This window comes from Perca flavescens, chromosome 4 (assembly GCF_004354835.1).
Source record: "Perca flavescens isolate YP-PL-M2 chromosome 4, PFLA_1.0, whole genome shotgun sequence".
Lineage (NCBI taxonomy): Eukaryota > Metazoa > Chordata > Actinopteri > Perciformes > Percidae > Perca > Perca flavescens.
Genome location: NC_041334.1, coordinates 13,581,936 through 13,604,092, shown reverse-complemented (window position 1 = coordinate 13,604,092; position 22,157 = coordinate 13,581,936). Strand labels below are relative to the sequence as shown.

At 39.0% G+C, this 22,157-nt stretch overlaps 1 protein-coding gene across 1 annotated transcript; it reads right to left on the bottom strand.

Moving 5' to 3' along the window:
* Positions 1–6,590: 6,590 nt before the first annotated feature.
* agtrap (angiotensin II receptor-associated protein) lies at positions 6,591–17,704 on the bottom strand. Its single transcript, XM_028575760.1, has 5 exons — positions 17,518–17,704; positions 16,228–16,262; positions 15,932–16,040; positions 12,262–12,469; positions 6,591–7,721 (listed from the first exon to the last, which is right to left on the bottom strand). Exons 1-5 carry the CDS (start codon positions 17,542–17,544, stop codon positions 7,597–7,599), a joined length of 504 nt encoding a protein of 167 aa, XP_028431561.1. The 5' UTR covers positions 17,545–17,704; the 3' UTR covers positions 6,591–7,596.
* Between the last annotated feature and the right edge of the window lie 4,453 nt (positions 17,705–22,157).

Here is a 22,157-nt window from a genome sequence, read left to right as displayed (position 1 = left end):
AAAAGCTTTTTGAAGGCCTTTTTTTTTCTTTGCTAAGAAGAACAACATCTTTAAGAACGCACAGAGCCTAGTACACAGGAGCGATTCAAGGTGAAACCTCCCCAGCTGCTACCAGCACAGAGACAGGAACGGCCCAGATTCAGGGCGCAGGTAAGGATGATAATGAGGAGCTAGACTGATGGCGTCAGCACTCAGAAGGAGAAGGTTATTTACATCACACAGCCAGAGCTAAAGTGGGTTTATTGAGAACCACCGCTTCTGAGGAAATATTGGGGTCATGCTGGCCTTAAGGAACAGTACTGCTCTGCAGAGGAGCCAGAGGTGCACGTTCATTAAACATACATTTGTGACAGCAGAGTAACAAATGGCTGTGCCTCTGCTTTGGTCCTGTGCTCCCTCCCCGTGGTCATTCATCATCTGCACTCATCGAACTACCAGGTTCCATGTTCACTGTTCATTATTCTCTCTGGCTCAGTCTCTGTTGGGCTCCCTCACCTCCTGCTCGAGGTTGGGAAAAACCCAGAAGGGTTTTCACTGCCAAGAAAAAAAAGTTTTTTAGAGGCATTCATGGCACATTTGTAGGTAAAACTTATAGAGAGATGGTTCTCATTTCTTTAACAATTAAGGCGGGTCACACCTTTGCTCCATTCATTTGACAGCAGGTGCCAGCGTAGACACTTCAGGAAGGTAGAAGCTGCCTCCAAGGCTTCATTTTTTTCAAAGTCTAAAATCTTAATCATACATTTGACAAAAACAAAACATTAAAGATAGAAGAGAAAAGAGAAAGATAAGATAAAATGAAAGTTTAATGATCTCCTAGGAAAAAGTGGGTCACTAAAGAAATATAAGAGTGTGACATTAAGAAGAATGCAAATAGAGCAGATTGAGGATAAAACCACAAATGGTTATATAATGAGGTTGAGGAATCAGTAAGGAGTGTTAATTATGCTGCTCTTGTTACGGGCTCCAAAGATTTTACTGACTGAAGAAAGAGTTATGAATTGTGGCTTTCAAATAATATGAGAGCATAGTGGGGGGGGCATTACAGAAAAGAGGATTAACAAGTGAAGTGGATGTGTGGAACCCAAATATAGAAAAACCTGGATTTTTTTTTTTTTTTTATAAAGTTTGACATTTTGCTTATTTGCTGTCTAGATGTTAACAGTGTTAACATCTAAACCAACCTGAGCATCAGAAAGTGCAGGGAAGATACACTCTTGAGGCCATACAAAATGTACACCCTTTATTGATAAAATAAGGGTGTTGTTGGTGGTGCTGCCTTCTCCCGAAGGTAGCGGCACGAGCCGCAACTGAAGCCCGAGGTAGTGAGTGAGTGAGCAGCCAGATGGCAAATGATGGTGATCCCTGAAGCTCTCCGCCGGGTGGCGGAGCTGCTGAACCCTCTGGCAGCGCCATGACTGCTGCTGCTGCTATAGGCGGAGATGAGAGCCCAGCTGCTCTGAGGCAAAGTCTGAGGCTTTACGGGTGGTTTACAGCCTTACATGTCCTGAATGTTTGTCCCGAAAATGGGCTCCATGAGAGAGTGGTTCATTACATGGGGGACCAACCGGAGTTTAGCTTTTTCGTAGTTTCTGTCGCCCCCATGAGGAATTCTAAGTAATGACACCAACGCTGTCAGCATGTCCACATAATACAAGCCTTCCGTGATCACGCACAGCCCCCACCACTCCTCCACACAGTTGGGGAGGAGGAGGAGGATTAAAAAAACATGGACTCTTTAGAAGAGGTAATTATCTTCATTCGAGTTTCTGCGCGTGAAAGTCGCCGGACGCCATAATCTTCTGAACGCAGCCATACTGAGAAATCCAGAGAGAGTTGTGTGGAGCTGATAGTCTTAATTAGCTTTGTAGCAACTCATGTGGCAATGGCTTGAATGTAACGGACGTTCATTAATATCAAAAAGTTACGCACTAAAGCTTTAAGTCAGGCTTTACACAGTACATCCAGTGTTTTTTAGCCTCCTTGCAGAAATAACCCCCGCCCCCCGTGAGAAAACAAACAAAGTTTTTACTTTTTTGTATTTAAATTCCAACATTTAAAACCAACCCCTCCCTTGCCTAATCAGGGATATGTTGACCCCCTTCTCTTCCGGCTGCTGTGGACTGGATGGGTAATTGGAATCAATTTTAATGTTATTGTTATTGCCGTTGACAGATGCGCGAAGCCGCGGTGTGAAAAGGTCAACGTTTGAGAGAGCCCTTCCAGGGGACTCAAGATGCTTGACGTATTAAAATGTCATTCCTGAACCAATTTCACATGTGATCACTGGTTTCATCTCCGACGGCATTTGGAGCATGACTTTCCTGTTGTTTTCTGGCCACTGAGCAGCTCCAGGCAGCAGCTGGAGGTTCAATAAGATGTTTCAGATATGGAGACTATTACTCCATCACTTGATTTACTGAGATCTTCCCAGGCCAGGGGTTATTTCTTCAGGGCACCTAAACTCAATTAGAGGCATGTAAGTCAAAGCATGTCAATATTCTGTAGCACTCACTGCTCCCCCATGCTGTATAATTAACCCAGGAGTCATTGCCAAGGATTTTCATCTGACCCCAGCAGCTCTCAGGGTTATCTTTTTATTCCCATCCTCTTGGCCTACATCTGCAAGTGGGTCAAGGAGAAAAACATGCCATTTGCATTGTTCTTTGTATTTATTTATTAAAAAAATATTTAAATATGCAAAGTTATTTCAGGAGTCTGCGCTCAGTCTGAAAAGCCTTGTTTTTGGAGTATCAAGAAAAAAAATATCCTATAAATATGAGAAATATATTATATATAATAGTCTGTATTCAGTAATAAATGGTAAAATAAAATAAGGTGGTAAAGCTGTGATTATGGTATCCATCATTATCAAAATACTTTAAGAAGCCTGCAGCAAACCTGTAAAGTCTCAATGTTATTTGAATCATTATTTACCTCAGGCACCTCAGTCACTCGACATATGTGCAGTTATATGTTCCAATTATAAAGAGGCAAAAGTTTTAATTTTCACATTCATAGAGTTTCTCAGGTACAAACAACATGAATTCCTTGGTCAAAAAAAAAAAAAAATCTATTGGTCACAAATATTTCAAATATATTGGTCACCTCAAGATGCTCTGAATACAGACGTTTCTTATTGTGTTGGAAGTCTGCAGTTCTGAAGCACACACATTCATTTTTTCCAAACCTCTCCGGGAATTGTCACTAATGCAATAACAGAGCTGACAAATTGAGTTCCATTTATTGCATCGACCAACAATGGCAGCCAGCGAGCGTGTCCTTGACTCGGAGGAATCACCGGTGTGAACATAAGATGTGTCAAACCTGCATGCATGCAAGACTCAGAAGAGCCAGCGGCTCCTTATTAATCAACAGCTTGTTTTTAGTGGTCATTAATGTTTTTTGTTAAAAAACATATTCATTACTACATCACATTAGTTGTTTGTAATAATCAGCTTAAGTATGCAGTGCACATATATTAATCAGCGATAACTAAGGCTGTATAGTTTCTGTATGAGAGGAGAGGGGTCATTTGAACTGTTGAACTGCGCTGAAGCGATGCAAAGGCTCATGGGAAAAAATATATATGTTCTGAACGGTTTCTGTCCTAGTTAAAATGTTCTGTTAATGTTTCGAGTGTGCATTTACATTATCTGGGTTTTAGTTTTGTATGGTTGATTTAGTGTCCATGTTCATCTACATTTATTGTTGCACCATGACCGGGTGGGGACTGATGTGCTCTGGGCAGTGAGCAATGAGCATGTACACAGTGGCATGTGCACAGATGGGAAACTAGCAACTATGTTACCTATGAGTGACATTTACCACTCAGCTCAATGGAACATTACAATGTATCCTGTGCATATTTATTCTTTCTGTTCTATTGCAGCAAATGTATTGAATACATTGTTCTTAAAATTATACTGACAAGTAGTCTTATGTTTCATAGTTATGTTTCTTTGCATGTTTAAAGCTATAGTGTGTAGTTTCTGTCTCCCCCATGAGGAATGCTAAGCAATGACAACAAAACTGTCGGCGCGTCCACAAGCATAGACTGTAAAAAATAGGATACAAGCCTTCCATGATCGCACCACCCCCACCCCTCCTCCATGCAGTTGCTGGTAGCCAAGGAGGACACGGAGGATGAAAAACCCATGATGGACTCTTCAGAAAAGGTAATTATCTTCACTCCAGTTTCTGCGCACGAAAGTCGCCGGGCGATACCAGTTTCTGAACGCAGCCATACTGAGAAATCCAGAGAGAGTTGTGTGGAGCTGATAGTCTTGATTAGCTTTGTAGCAACTCATTTGGCAATGGCTTGAATGTAACGGACGTTCATTAATATCCAAAAGTTACACACTAAAGCTTTAACTTAACATGCTTGTAATGACTACTAATGTAAACTTGATTTGCCTACTGCATCAACTTACCGCTGTGTCTTTTAACAGTACGTCCAGTGTTTCTTAACCTCCTCGCAGAAATCGCCCCCGTGAGAAAAAGAGCAAAGTTTTAAGTTTGTTTTATTTAATTTCCAACATTTAAAACCAACTCCTCCCTTGCCTCATCTGGGATATGTTGACCCCCTTCTCATCCGGCTGCTGTGGACTGGATTAATAATTGGAATCAATTTTGATGCCGTGGTGTGTAACTTTTTCCCAGGTTACATTTTGAGGTGACATTGTTCTGCCTGTCTCCCAGTGCAGTCTCCAGACAGACTGATGCCAAAACATACAGAACGCAGTGTTTGCTGCTCATATTTATATATGTAAAATGTACTCTGAGGTGTTGAATATGCGTTCATGCATATGAATGTGTACAAGATTGCTGGTTTTGCTGATGGAGTAATATAATTTCCATTCATGCTTTCTTTAGAGGCTCATGAGGCGCTACTACATGCACGAATAAATAACAAGGCTGTTACCTCAAGGACATATGGCTTCACTGCCTACATATTGAGGATAAAAGACCATTCGAGCTAACCACAGTTTCTGCTTTGCAATAATGAAAGCCATCATGGACAGACACCTTGAATGAAATTTGAAAATCAGGTTTTTTTACATTCCAGGTGCATACAGTACAGCATTATCACTTTAATTCATATTATTATTAAATGAATGATTTACATTTGCAATGCAAGAGGCAGCAGACACAAAATAAATCTTTCACTTTCATGAAGCTTTTAAATATATTTTACATTCCTGTGGCATTTTAAATCCAGTGCTGTTGTAGTGTATATTTTACATAGTGGCCAGGTTGAGTTTTGACAAGTTTTGACACTCTTTAAAAAAAGCTCTAGCTGGTTTAACTTTGGGAATGTGCACAGTGGAGTGCAAAAAAGGGCGAGTACAGGAAAATCAGGAAGATAATTGTCTTGTCCGGTTGGATAAATAAAAGCAGGGCAAGCGCCAGTATTTGATGAGTTGAGGAATGTCTGTGAGAGCCGCGTGGACGCAATCCCAGACCCCCCCCCCAGCCCCTTTAAACTGAAGCTACTGTAGCTGCCTTACTTTAGGATGAACCTTGAAGCAAAAGAAACAGAATGAGGAAAAAGAAAAAGTGTTTTCTTGTTGTTCATGTTAGCTATTTCTACAGTTTCCCAGAAAAAAAATATCTTAGAGGTATCAAGATATTTTAATTTTTCTTAACCATACGTTATGACTTTTTTCATAGTAAAATATAATAATTTAGTAATCTCTTACAGCACATACTGTAATTAATCATTTAGCTTTATTAAAGTGGCCTCTGAATTGCTAACTCATACCTACGTTCAGGGTTCCTGGTGCAAAAATGTAGCTTTTTAAATATAGTTTCTTTATTAAGAATGGATTTACAGAAAAAAAATGTTGTTTCCTTTCTGCAGGTCTTTCTCAATCCAACATAATCTGCAAGCACCAGGCACCAAGTCCTCGATTATTTGTTGTCAAAGTGCAACAAAGTATCGTTGCAAATTCTGACTTTTTGTCTATGTTGGCGCCATTTTGTCAAGTCCTTACACAGAGCTGTTAAGAGTACTTCATGTGGTATCGCAGTGATTTGGTAAAGGGTGGTTGTTATAGGCTCACTGGATGTGGAACTATAGGTTATGATTTGATCACAAAGATCTGAAGTTTGTCTTGAATTAAGGTATAATTACGTGAGGCATGTAAGCAAATAAGGTGCCTTTTATGGTCTGTACAGGTACTGTACTACAGCCACGTTCATTTCACATGATGTGACCAACACAGTTACCACATCATCGCTGTCACTCAGAATTTTCAAACGGACTGTAATAAAAAAAAAAAAGAGAAAAAAAATCCAGTCAGTAAAATCCACCATGCAGCCACAGTGTCCGCTTTACTTACGCTCTAACCACTATCCCCATTATGGAATCTATACACTCTACAGCTGTGAGCGCACACTTCATTCAGTGTTCTATAAATAATGTGCAATATTACACACTGTTCACTGTAAATATTTAGTGTGAACATTTCAAGGTTTAAAACCCTTCATTTATCATTTGTAATGTGATAAAACTGTCTCATATCTGCTGTCCTTATGCAGTAGGAACATATTTGAACAGATCAACAGCAATCAGAGGCTGCACAGTATGTGGTCTATAATTTATTGAAACAAGTTTCAGTGTGAGTGTTTATGGCAGTCTAGAGGCCCTTTACTTTTATGACAATAAAAAGAATGATACATTTGAAATGGTTTTGAAATGAGAAATTCATAGTCATGTTTCTCTTTTTTTTCTCAAAAATCGTAGTTTTACATTTTATTTTTTCATAGTTACATTGCCAGATAACAGTAGATTTAATACGGACATTGCACATCAAGATAAGTGAACAGTGCCGTCTGTGTGCTGCACTGCACTATGAAGGTCTTACTTATTTCTTGCTCAGTTATGAAAAGAAAAACCTCCAACTTCAATTTGGTCATTGTGTCTTCAACTTAGTCAAAGGATTTTACAGCTCACATGAGTTGAAAAAGTACAAAGGCACAAGGTTGCTTGTAAGGCACAACATTGAACATTCATTCCGACTCTCGTGTTAAAAACGGTCCTGTGCTTCAAGCATTGCTGTACCATAAAGCAAAAGAGGAATTGGAAAATAATAATTAAATACTGCATACAATGAGAATGTAATAATTTACAGATCTTTACAGAAAAACTCTCAATGTGTTTAAGTGCCACGTTTGTTAAAATGACTAACTTAGAAAAAAGTTAACTGACACAACAGTTCCATTCATCAGCCCTCTACCAAAATAAGTAGGTGGTAACAACAGGAACACAGCATGGGAGTGGTAGAGCAGTGATTCCTCTGTATTTTTCAGCAGTGATGTGCCCGCTCAGCAAAAAAAACATTGCAACCTTTGAAGAAAAAATTCAAATGGGTTTAATTAAGCCACATTTAATTCTTAAAGCCATACGGAGCTAATGATTTACCATAATAAAAGTATTCAAATTGCTGTCAGGGCTGCAATCTACAGCAGACCCAACTGTACAAAACACTGGGACCAATGTGGAAACGATTGCAAAAAAATTGCCCCTAAGCACTGTGCTGCTGCATAGAAAATTCAAAAGGAAAACACTGCATTGTCCACTGCCTGGTTCTCTCAGTATGTGCGGACTGCTGGTTTGCTTTCCTGGGCCGGGTTGAAGGGATTTGCTGGGCCGGAAGACTCATCCTGTTGGTCAATGGACTGGTAGGCATCTCGGTTTCGCGATACGGAGGGGAAACCTGCAGAGACAAGCCAAAAGTCTTTAATCCACAAACACAAACACACACACACACACACACACACACACACACACACACACACGCACACGCACGCAAATGTATTATTCATAATCATATCTGCTTAGAATCACTACGACTAATTATGGATGTTGCAATATACATTTTAACTCAACTGTTACACAAGAAAAGAATCATTAGAACGCTTCTTCTTTTTCTTTCTTACACTCATTTATCTTCAAACAGATTCATGAAAAAGTTAGGTAGATTTGTTAACTTGACTTGAGCACCTGGCCCTCTCTGGATGAAATATAGATTACTGTTGGAAACTGTCTTTGCCAACATACAGTAAAGCACACACTGCCTCTTAATTGACAAAGAGGTGAGAAAACCGCAAATTCAATTTTTTTAAATCTTTTGAGTAGTGCTGAAATTCCACCCAGTTCATCACTCTCTTTTTAAAATCCACTACTGTGTGATTAGCTACTTGTTCTGCAGCCCATTAAAGATAAACTGACCTCAGGAACAGGCTGCCATCAATGATCTGAGAATAGGCCTGAAACATCTAATGTGAGCTGAATCTTCTAATACGTGTTTACCCAAAAACTGTGCATGCAAGTTCCTGGGTGCTTTATACTTCATGTAAACATGCTTTATAATGAATTCTATGGAGGCAGTTTACTGACATAATCCATCTGAAAAGTCTTATAAGACCCCCCCTATGATACTCTAAAACAAACCGCCGCAACTCTGACACGGCCAGAATACCAATGGCGATGGTTTAGGAAGTTCAAAGGCCTGCTCTTACGTCTGCATGGCCCAGAGTCCTATGACTGTCTAACAAACATGCACATATTAATACCAAACAAGCACTTTCATTGCAGAGGGATTGGATGATTTGCTAAAGCATATATTCATTTTACTAATACTGCACAAGTGATGTTTATTATTTTAATTTGCAAGATAAAAAGTACATTTATAATTCTAAAAAAGTACATTAAAAAACTGCATCATGTTGCTCAACAAACCTTCAATAACTTAAGTCCTACTCTGAGTGTGCATCTCAAACAGGTCACATTCATCGGCGATTATAAGTCAACATTACCGTACTTTAATTAGGCTGATTTGAAAAAGTGCACCATCATGCAGCTCTGCTTTAAATATATGCAAACAGAATACGCAAACACAAATGAGGTGTCTGGAGAGTAAAAATATGAATAATACATAGATGCAAACTTTCAGAAAGATATAAACACATATAATGCAATAGACATGAATGCAAACACACTGTACTAACAAACACAGCTATGCAAGCAGGTATGGGATGGTAATGAGGACTGATTAACGTGGGAACTGACAGGTGAATTCATATAAATAACTAAATAGAAAAAGATGGACGACAGAACATTAAGATAACAATTGGGAAAGAAATACCAAGATAAAAAAAAAGTCAGTTTCTTTTATGTCCTGCAGCCTGATTTACAATCTTACTTCCTGTGTGGGAGAGGATGGAAGAGGATGATTGGAGAAGAGAAATGGTGAAAAAAAAAAAAAAAAAAAAAAAAGAAGTGGAAGAGGAAGAAGCCAGGAATCAATAGCGGCGGCCAATAAAAGCACTGTCACCACTATCCGTCGTGCATCGACTGTCCAGAGAGGTCTCTAAGTCTGAGAGGTCAAAGGTCAGCAGTGGAGAAGAGAAGAAACACAAGACAAATAGTCAAATCATAACAGGAAAACCATGAGACAACACCAGTGTTCACATGACAAAAAGCATGGGATGTTAGAAATGACGACATGCAAGAAAAGAACAGCGGAATGCATGAGGATTACACATTGTGGGGAATTTAGGGTGCACAGATTCAGTTATTAGCAATTATCAAAAGGTATTTATCAATATTTATAAAGTTATTATTATTATTTTTATAATGAATATACTGATAACTTCATCAAATTGAAATGTCACTACAAGCCAGCTGAGAACAATCAGGGGAAATGCGCTGCAGGTAATTTTTTTTTAAGATTATTATTATTATTTTTTGACTCCCCTTTATTAGATAGTGACAGTGGATATACAGGAAAGGTGGGAGAGAGACGGGGGATGACACACAGCAAAGGGCCACAGGTCGGATTCAAACCCGGGCCGCTGCAAAGGACTCCGCCTACATGGAGCGCACGCTCTTCCTGGGTGAGCTAGAGGTCGCCCCAGATTTTTTGATTTTACCACTCAAAATTAGTGGTAATTTGTGACACAACTGGTCCATGCAAACAGATGTAAACAAAAGCAGGCTTCTCATGAATGTCCATTTCCTCGGCTGTGACGAGCATTGCTGGCAGATATAGCTAGCTCGCTAATTACTGTTAAGTTGCGGAGTTGGTTAAAAACGCCATTGCCAGCTGAAACCTGCAAAAGGGTCGGCCTCAGAAGTAGTTAACGTTAGCCTACTACTATAAGTGGTGAGCTAGTTAGCTGGGCATGCTAATGTTTGCAGCTTACATTAGAGCAGATACCACACTGTTTAATCCATTATTACCATTTTTTCTTCTTTTTGCATAAGTCATATACAGTACTGCTTACACTTACTACAGTCCCATGCACACTGCTTTAGCATGTAAAGAAATCCAAAGCCTGACATGCCTTGTTATAGCGATGATTGAACAATGTTCATGTAATGATAAATGAGTGATTGCTCAGTCGTACAGCCCTTATTGTAATCACCAACTTAAAAATTAAAAAAACAAGTGATTCTCACACACACACACACACACACACACACACACACACACACACACACACACACACACACACACACACACACACACACACACACACACACACACACACACACACACACACACACACACACACACACACACACACACACACACACACACACACACACACACACACAGGGAACCATGTTAATGCCAGCTATGCAATCAGAGAGCAATTAAAACACACATTGTCTGAAACTAACATGAGCTGCACTCATCAGTCACCGCGCAGCCAATCACAGTCTAATGGATGTACCTGCTGCGTGTCTGTGGCATTAAAGCAGAACCACAGACTGAGCAGATTCATCAATATTCAATTATCCTCCAAACAGGACAATCAGGAGACTGCAGTGTTGCTCGCAATGCAGGAGAAATTGCGTTACTTTTCCTACAGTGTAGTGCAATAATTCACTTTTTTTTTAGCTGGTGATATGACAGTTAATAATAAATGACACACTCGTGGGTTTATTTTTTGTTCTTTTTATGAAGGCAAGAAAAGCTCACTAGCTCAAAGTTCCCTGTATGGAACCATTCTCACTACTAACATCAAATCATAAACTACAAAGGATGAACACAGCCATGTTTGGATAGTCCTTATAAATGAAGGCATGAGTAACATTTTCAAGGACTTAGGAGTCCGGCAGACGTCACAGCTCAGTGGGATTTCTGATGGAAAAGCTCTCAGCAGAGCGAGTCAAAGTCCCCAAAATCAATGGCCACACACGGCTAATCAAAGATCACATCTTGAGTATCTCCTGACCAGTCAATGGAAGAGGTGTATCATTAGTTTGCCCACAAGGAGAGAGATTCTTTTCTCTGTTTTTCTTTTAATGTCAACCTGCTAGGGACTGCTGATGGAAATTAGCCTGTGGGGCTAAATCAGGCACATTTACATGTTGGACTCAAGTGCTCATGTTAATTAATGTGCACTGTGCCTTCCTAAATGAATAAACAAATATGTACTCAACGGCCAGGAACGCCACAAAACTTCTATTTCTGTGCACAAACATGCAGCTCTGGTGGACTCAGTCTCTGTTTCTTTCACATCAATCCGGGGCTATTTTTCTATCAAGGCAGATACGTTTTTCAGCCAGCATGGGTTTAATATGTTCCTGCATGCAGTATAAACTGGTGGCCAGGATGACACACAAATGTTATAAACAACTCGTGCAGAAATTATTTCCCTGTCTGGCCGAATCGCAGCTCAGATATCTTGCTGGATTGCAAACCTTGTGACTGTAACTAATTAGTTTGACTGTGGAATCATCTGCCAGTGGTTTAGCAGAGTCGTCCCACTGTGTGTGCTGCATTTGGCAGGCCTTTCATAACAAACAGCATAAAACATAGGGAGGATCTCAAAGTGCCTCAGGACACACACATCACACCGTACCTCTAGTTTTGGTCACACTCAGGGCTGGGGATCTTTTTTTTAATTTATTTATTTTTTTGCGGGGAGGAGGAAATGACGATTGAACATGCACACTCAATAAAACCTTATTTTTTTGTTATGGAGTGAGTTCTTTTGCGTGTGCTATGCTCCTCGAAAGGAAATTAGATCACACATAGGTCATTAAACAATGATTGAATCCCAGTATGCTGCAAGATAGCATCAGTTTTCACTGTAAGAATCTTATTTTTTTTACTAACTCCCATCCTAAAAAAATCTTTGTAGTCCTTTTTTAATAACAGCCCTATAGTGGCATACAATAACTTCCTCAAAAGTCTGCAAACTCCTCACGTTACTGCACTTGACTCATCTTGCAACACTTACCAAAGTTAACGTTGTAATCTCCTCCACGCTCGCGGTACATCTGGTAGACGAAGAAGCAGGACGCAGGTTTGAGCAGCAGGTTGAGGATGGCCATTCCCTGGCTGAAGCGAAACGTGCTTCCAGTCTCTGTCGCTAAGTCATAGCGCGGGTAAAAGATCCCAAAATGGATGATGTCGGTCAATATCGTCACGACCATCCCCAACAGAAACTACAGGAAAAAGAAAAGAAACGTCAGGCTTGTTGACTGACCGTATACGTCAGTACGGAAAGGGCGCTCATGCTCTGAAGTGCCAACACATGTCTGTAATTAAACCACACGGAAAGATTCCTTGCAACATACGGTGTGAGGAAAATAAAGTCATTAAGCCAATTCTGATGACAACAACAATAAAGATTTCTGAGGGGAAATGAGATAAAAACCTAAGTGGTGCCAGAAAGTCAGAATGGAAAATGCAATAATAAAATTAAAATTAAAAAAACACTGCATTTAGACATTTTTCCGTGGACATTATATTTTCTGGGATAGTCAAATCCATGTTATGGGATGAGAAAGCATTTTCCCAAAGCCAGAAATGTGAGTTAAATATTTGATTAGTTAACAAAAAGATACATTGAAATCACTTAAGACATTTGAGAAAGTGAAGCCTGGAGTTAATACATGCAGTAGTCCTTTGACTTTGATATGAAGCTGCACCCTCAACCACAAAGAATCCAGTGCATAAATGTTTTTTTTTTAGAAGAAAAAAAAAGGTAAACAGCGGCAGAACTGCCAGCAGCATTGCCGTCAATGCTTCGATTTGCTTCGTCGTATCAAGCCTTTCATTCAACATAAAAGAGCTCATCTTAACCCAGTAAGTTTACAAGAGAGACTTGCAGTCACTCTGAGACAAGGGGGTAAGCTTCGCTTCAGAACTCGAACCTTCAATGGCGCCATTTTGATGCTACAAAGCGATCACCTCCTGTTAGCATTCCATTGACTGCCATTCATTTTGATGTCACTTTGACAGCGAATAACTTTACATCTGAAGCGTTTAAAGACTCTATTTGTCTATTGTTTATTTCTAAAAGGAACACGACAATGTATAAAAGGTTCCATTACCTTGTACCTCACGTTATGGCCCCGTAGTAGACATTATTATAAAAATAGGCTAACGATTGTGTCATAACCAAGCGACTTACTGTCGCATAGTGGAGGAATTACCGTACAGTACAGGAGAAGCTTGCAGGCAGTTTGGACTTACATTAGCTGTTTAAGTTTAATTACTAATGTTAAGTTGCATTTTAGTTAGCAATAATTCGCCTGTGCCTATGTAGTCTCTGCAAGAGATTACATGAGGAGGAATGATTGAGATTTCTCTTGGCACAGCTACCTTTACAACTTTACAACGACTTACAACTTTCAGACAGGTTGCTCACGTCACATCTACGTCTTCAAGCTCAGTTGGAGGCTGCTCAGTAACGCTCAGCGCTCACCGGAAAAGTGCTTCTAATAGACTTCACTGGTCTCCGTCTAGAGCAACGGGATCGGTTGTTGGTCCAGTTTATATACTGTCTAAGCTCTGAGAGTCCTGGCATCCGGTTGTCGGCGAACTCGTCCATGCCTCCCGTTTCCGCTCTGTTGCGCGCCGCTGAAAAAAAAAAAAAAAAAAAAAGAGCCGTGCGCGACCTTTGCTCGTGCGCTATAAATCCGGGTGACGTCATTTTGACGTCACCATGGCGTGCGCCAGCTTGGCTGCGGCTACTGTAAAACGGCCATTACTTCCCAATGGCAATGACAGTCAGAATCCAACACTGTCAAAAGGTGTCATTGAAAGAGACACTGGACAGCCATTTTTTTCTTGACTCTCTCTGCATTTGTCTGGCATGTAACACCCTTTCACAGCTAGCGAGTCCACAATGAAAGAGTTTGACTAATGCTTAGATGTAACTAATAGTCAGACTTCAGATAGATGTCCGAATTCATCTGCTGCACAAATCTTTCTAGTTCTTGACGATCTTAACCCTTGTGTTGTCTTCCCGTCATCTCAACTTGTTATCCTTCCAGGTCAAAATTGAAAATGAACTTTTTTTTGCGTTTTTTCCGATGCTTTAAAAAAACACAATTTGGTCACTAACTATGCACCACTAACACCAACTTGTGCTGGTTTAATAATAAGTTTTACACTTATGTTTTTATTTTTATTTTTGCCAAATAGTTAAGATCAGAGGATGTTGAGTGGATCACAGACTGATTTATGTCAAAGTTTAGTCAGTTTTGAAACCATTTAATCCATGTTACTTTTGGGCAATTTGGTTGACAGAAACCCATTTTCTTTTCTTTTTTTTTAACGTTGAAAATGGGTCAAATTTGACCCGAGGAAAACACAATGGTTAAGCAGGACTCACTTGCCATGAATTCTGGGTAAATTAAGACTCTTTAAAAACTAAACAAACATGGCTGACCAAGCAACCGTGTCACATTGCTCAGCTCTGTTCTCCCCAGCAGAAACGGTTTATCTTCTGGAGGAATCCAACAGTTACAATAAAAGGACGTTTGCTGGGTAAATTCAGCGACGACTGTAACAATACAAAAACCTTCCAGTAGCATAACATCTAAGTATAGAGCTGAGAGGCTGTGGCTCTCTTCTGCTTACTCATCATCAGTGTTGTTACTGTACTTTAGTAGAATTTTCACATATCTGTACTTCACTTCGTTATTTATACTTCTGAAAAGGTTCACTTTTACTCCACTACATTCCCTGAATAAAATCTATACTTTGACTCCACTGCATTTCCTCTAAGCATCTTCGTTACTCATTACTTGCAACAACAACAAAAATCGTACAAGTGAAAGAATCAACAACAAAAAAATTAAAATTCTGTTTCAGTTTTTCTCTATGTTAATGTTAGCCTTTGAATTTGATGTTTAAGAAGGTGTGGAAACCCTGAATATTTTAATTTACTATAAGGAAGCCACAATAAAGTACATTAACAAAGTTTTTTTTATAATGAAGTACATTTAATATCAGAAAGTTACTTTTGATACCCAAGTACGGCAAATACCAGATAATTTAAGACTTTTACTCAAGTGGTATTCCAAAAAGGGGACTATAACTTCTACCAAAGTAATTTTCTGGTAAGATACTTGTACCTCAAGTATTGCTTTCAAGTACTTTATTCAAGACTGTCCATCAGTCAGTTTCTGTGGACAAGCAAAAATTGCTGATGATGTTCTCACTGATACACAGTTCCAACAGGTTACTCTACAAAAACGCTCCACAACATTGTTAGCTAATTATGAGCTCTTTTTTTTGTCATTTGGTGCCACTGGTCAGTAGGTGTCAATGATTGTTGCCGTGGATAAAAAATGAGTCGTAGTTCAGAGTTAGGGTAGGGTGGTGAGTAACTTTTTGTCGTTGCTTAAAATAGATCTTAGCAGGAATTAAGATTAAAATATGAAACGGCCCCTAGTGCTGTAAACTGATGCACCATGAAAGCCTATGGTTACTGAGTTCTGTGCTGAAATAAGAGAAGGCTATCTTTCTCAAAGGGATGCTCACAGATTGTCCTAGATTCCACAGACAAATAGGTTAGCATGGATCCGCGTTGGTGTGCCTATAGTTAGACTCATGTACATGTCACATGATGTTAAGTGTGCAGCATGCGTGAAGGAAATAAGCGGAAGACTCACCATGAGCACGGCATCGATGGAGTCCCTCTGTGCAATGGCCCAGACCCCGACAGCTAAAACACCAAAGTTTCCCCAAGCAAAAGAGGAGGGCAGCAAACTCATACATCCCCTGCGGCAGACACACAATTCATACAGTCACACATCAAGAATACACAAGTATGGGACGTGGAGGTAAAAGAGTAGGCCTGAAGAGTGAGTGAGTGTGAGTGTGAGTGTGTGTGTGTGTGTGAGAGAGAGTAGAGGAGAGGAAAGAAATTCCTCAGGTTTGTGAAAAAAAAAACTGTACTCCCACTCACCATACTGTAAGCAGCCAGTGCACCAGTACTATGGCCTACGACATAGAACAAAAGACAAAGTGTTAAGACCTTTTTTAATATTTTCCCTGTGGTCTAGCACTCTTCCAATCCACAGACAATTTTGATGTTGACAATTGATCCATCATATCAACTAAAAGCTCCAAACATTCAGTGGCTCCAGCCTCTCCATAGTGAGGAGTTCTTGTTTTTCTGTTTTATATCATTGTAAATCTGGATTTCTATGGGTTTTGGAAGTTGGTTGGACATTTGAAAGTGCCCCCTTAGATATTTTCGCTATGTTTTACATTGTAACCCCATAGACCAAGCAATGAATTGAATAAATGGGGGAGAGTATTAATAGTTTAATTGATCCTGAACCAGTTCAGTTTATGTGAGCTCGAAAAACATCAGAGCTAGAACTAAACGTGGCTCCACAGTTTTTTTTTTTTTTTTTTTTTTTTTTTAACTCAAGTTATGAATCAGAAAATGACCCAATTTCTCCAGAAAATCAGTGTGAGTCATCCTACAGCTCCATTTACACATCTTATTTTCGGACTTTTCACGTTGTATGTTTAGGTCCAAGTTTTTGAGCTTTGAATAAGAGGTTTTCAAACTGATTTTTGAACCTTTTTTTTTTTTAGCAAAAATAGCACAAAAGCATCATTCAATGTAATGGTTCTCCCTTTATAAAAAAGGGACATGACATGCAGGCATGAGCTCACTTATATGTTGCTTACAGAAAAAGTGGAGAAATCAGAAATCAATATGTGGTTCATGTGATATATAATTGAAACTTTTCTTTATTTGCAGATCCATTGCCAAAATCATGTCATCATGTCAGTTTGTGTTTGATCTTTGTTTGAACTACACAAATAGGTCATGTTAATATCGCATTTAATGAGCAGATGTATCACTGTTTGTGTTTCTAACATCCAATAATGTTATTTACTCTGTCCATAGGCCTGCTGCCCATCACTGACAACAGAACTGCTTTAGTCTTTGATCTTTAAATGCACTTTAACATTTTTACAGAGGCTATATTCCAAATAACTAACATTTTCTTCTACCATTTAATAAAACAACAACAACAACAATAAACAACAACAAACAATCAATAAATACACATTTGATTAGTTTACTGTGATATGTGCCCTAAGCAGAGACAGGTTGCCACACAGAGGGATTACCAATGAGCAACAAAGTTGGCATCAAAGACGCCAGAGAAACTGTAAAGAGCAGGCTACCATACACACGTCCAACATTACAATCAAGCAAAAACCGCAAACTGACCTTTAGATTTATGGCAGGGATTTCCATAACAAGCTGTTTGGTTCAAAGCAGATCTTCCTTTATCCGCTTCACTGCTTCAACTTGTTCAATGGGGCTACAGGAATAGCTGCGCAGATTGTTACAAACTTCTCCGAAAAACTCCTCCTCCCTTCAGATCAGCCTGCAAACACAAACCATGTGACAGCAGCCTGACTGCCTCCCATGTGACTACCCCCCCCCGCCCCCCATCACTGTGAATGATCGGGAATGTCTGTTTAAACATTTAAAAAATCTAAATTAAAGTCTGATTTGTTTTTCTAACATAGAAGATAGGCAATTTGGATTTAGAATTAAACGTAGAGATTTATATTTGTGTATTTGGCTATATTTTTTTTTTTGCTTGTCAGTTGGGTAAATGAACCTGACAACACATCACATGTCGGCATCAGTGTGATCATTTGAAAAGCTCTTTACTGTGACTGATGGAGGCCTTTGATACAATCACACATATACGTTGAAGATTTTTTGTGTGTTATTGAATACCTTTAAATATATGTAGTCAATTAGTCATCAATCAGTTTTGATATAGGTAAGTTGAAAAACCTCCTAAACAATATGTAGAGCTTGTAGCTCAGCATCAGCGGTAGTCTTGTGTTTAGTGCTAATTAGCAACTTTTAGCACGTTAACGCGCTAAACTAAAGCTGGTGAACGTGGTTAACAGTAGGGGTGGGAGTCACCAGACGCCTCGCGATACGATATCATAAGGATACTTATGTCACGTTACGATATTATTGCGATTTTAAACATATTGCAATATTATGCGATATGTTACAATTTCTTATTTTTTTTTCCAACTTCAAATTATGTCCCCAAAAGGAAACATTGTCAATGTCTGTTTTATCTAAAAAAGATACATTACTCTGTTTGTTCATCTTCAATTTGAATGCTGCAAAATGGGATTGTCAAGCAGACAAACTGACCAACACATAAATACATATATAAAACATACATACATATATAAAATAATATATATATATATATAGATCGATACTTACCCCTAGGTAACATTATACCTGTTAGACATCAGCATGTTAGCATGCTGACAATAGTGCTGTGCTTAAGTACAGCATTGCTGTAGACCAGTGTTTCTCAAATCCAGACCCGGCCTGTACTTCGTGTTATTAATACAAATCTTATGAAGTGTGATGTTTTCTATTTTTAAATACATTTTATACCAATCAATAAATTGTTAGTAAAGTTGAATATACCAACAGTTGATATCTCTCCCCCTAAAAACATAAACAAGTTTGGACTTATTTTAACAAAGTAGGCTACTGAAAAAAAAAAAAGGACCGGTACCCAATTCCAGGTAGTGTAAATGATTTTCTCTCATCTACGCTCACCTGTTGTTGTGTGACTGAAGTCCCAGCCTTTGGTAACATTATACTGAGCAAATCCATCCTCTAAAGAAGACCTTGCGACGTGTTTAAAAGCTCTGGAAAAAACTAGCAAGGGGACGTTGACTAATCTCTGAGGTCAAGAATATAGTTGCACGCCAATACTCTTTTTAAATAACATATACTAGAGATATCTACTTTTTCCTTTTCACATTTGGCTCCTCATCTCTCACTTTTCAAAATTTACAAATTCATGAAATATTTGTAACTTCTGGGTTCTGCCACTGACATTCGCCCTCCTCGCTATTGCGAGTCTGTAATGACGTCAATATCTGGATTGAAGCGCTATTGACCTTTGAACTCACTGTAAGTCCCGGTGGAAGAGGGCAGCAGCCCAAATCTTTGAAATGCTAATGTGGGACGCCTTTGCGGTGAGTATTTTTTTCTACAATTCTGACTCATTCCTTTTGTGCTTCTTATTCCTTATAGCAGGAATCTTCAACATGGGGTCCGGGACCCCTAAGGGGTCCTCAGAGTCAATGCAGGGGGGCCTCAAAATTATTGTTAATTTTTGTAATTCTTTTCAAAAGATTTAAAAGTCTTAACATGAATCCAACATATTATTAGCAAATATAAATCCCCACTGCTTACTGGCCTATAGCCAAGGTAGTCATCCACAGATGTGTGCCACATGTATGTTTAACATTAAAACATGATTTATAAAATCATACCAACAATTATTAATCTGAATATCTTATTATATGCAACAACAAAAAAAGGTATGTATAAAGGATTAAGGCTGCCCTACACGTTATTGTAGCTATTGTAGTTAATTGTGCAACTTTATTTTATAAAACGTATGTAGTAGGGGGTCCCTGCTCCATCTTTCTTTCAGTTAAGGGGTCCTTGGCTTAAAAAACGTTGAAGACCCCTGCCTTATAGGAAATGATTCATTGTGTGCCTCAAGCATGGCAGATGGCCCCTGCACTCCTGTTTTTTTTCCCCCAGTGTGAACCCTGACCTCCTGCTGGCCTCTGACCCCTGACTCAAGGTTTGCCTCTCTGAATGAAGTATTTATGCTTTCAAACAACCACATTTAGCAGTCCGAATACGGTGTGCTGAATGAATTTGTATGCAATGTGTGTCAAAATGAGATTGCAGTGTGACAAATGTGGGACATGTTATTTAATTTGAGGTAAAATGCTTTTAGCCATCAGAGGAAAAGCAATCCTTGGATGTAATTGCAAATAAAGATCCCTTCTACATGCTGACCTGCTGTGACAGACTTGCCAAGTCATTGACAGATTGCAATGCTGGAGCACATCCTTTTTCACACTCAATTTATATACATTGGTATTAGGGCTGCACAATATGCGATAACGTTGTTGAATATCGCAATAACGATGTTACTTGCGATAAATAAACAGATACCACAAATAAAAGGAAATCATTTCCAACATTCTTTTATTGAACAAATTGAGACCATTAGATTGAATAGAAAAGGCACCACTAAAAAAAAGAATGACATTTTAAAGTGTAGTTTTCTACTGAACTAACACAAAAAATCTCTGAGTGTATCGCAATATGTCGCAGCCTTTCGCAATACGTGTATTGCACCAGTTGATATTGTGATGACGATAAAAAAACTATATATTGTGCACCCCTAATTAGTATCTATTTTCAATACTGTTCATTAAATTACTTTCATTTTTTTATTGTCTGTGAAGCTGCAGAGAGAATTTGTTCACTCATATGTAGTCTCGCTTTGCCAGACCTTCCTCCACAGCGCTGCGGAGGAGGGTCTTGCTAGTCCACACTGCATTCCGGGATGGGAGAAAAACAGGCTCTGGTTTATTGGTATTTCTTTAAACCAATCACAATCGTCATGCAAAATAGCCTCGGGAAGGAACTTTTTGGTTTTGGTGGAACATGTGAACATTCAAAAGTTGTTTTAGTCGTGCAACAGAAAACTCAGATTGGACAGATAGTCTAGCTAGCTGTCTGGATTTACCCTGCAGATATCTGAGGCGCAGTTAACCATAGTCCTCAGAAATCCACCAGAGTTTAGAATTCCGAGCGGAAGGTAACATGGACAAGGACATGGGGTGAAATTTCTGGCGACACTAACTCATATATAAATTGTTGCACCTGTGTCCTTTTCAGAGTTCCCTGATCTTGAAAAGTTGGGTTGAAATAGCAACTTTGGCAATTCATTACTTCAAGAAATTCTTAAGAAAGTGCATTTGTGGTGTTGTTGATGTGAAGCTACAGCTGTGGGGATGTGGCTCTGTGTAATCTATCACTTGGCTGGCTGTCGGCCAGCTGGTTTCAACAGGGAAGTCCACCGGCCGGAGCACTCTGTCAGAGGGAACTATTAAAAATACATCACTACTGCTTTTATTCTGTAGCTGTAAATCAGGATGACACACCCACAGTCCGACTGAGCTGCTGGTTAGGAAAGAAAAACGAGGGTTACTTTCTCCATCTCATCAAATATTGATAGATTCTCGGAGAGCTTGTGTGTTTGGATCAGAGACACGCGTGTACGAGTGTAATTGCTGCTACTTGCTCTAATGTGACGTAAACTTGGCGTTAAAAGGTTTTGGCAGAGATTAGTTTGGAGATAATGAGCTTCAAAGATTGCAGCTTTCATTTGATCACATGGTGCCTCAATACTGACTCCAAAATCTTCATTTTGAAGAAATCAGTCCTGATCATTATTCTTCTGATGAATCTCAAAGAATAATTTCTCTCTTTTTCAAAGGAAAAGACTTTAAACCTGTCGCCCTTCTTCAAAACACCCTGATGCTCATTTACCTGCTGAGTCCAAACACATGCTCTTACCTAGTGGTACAAAATATATAATTACATTTATTAGAGTGCTTTACTTAAGTACAATTTTGAGTTAATTGTACTTTTTTTCTGTTGTATGCAACTTTATACTAGTTATTTCTGCCACACTACTGTACATACACTTATCTGTACTATATATGCTCTTACAAAACATGTATATTATACTTATACTACTTTCCATACTGTAGGCTATATATCTCACCTATAGGGTATTCATATTTATATTAATTATACTTCTTCCCTACTGACTTCTTGTTTATTATTATGTTATTATATATTATATTATTATTACAGCGAGTTTAGCGCCACGCATGAAGCTTGTGATTAATGGTGTGGCAAAGTGAGACTACATTGGATCTAATCTACCTCCACTTTTATAAGGGAAATATTGTATGTTTTACTCCAATACA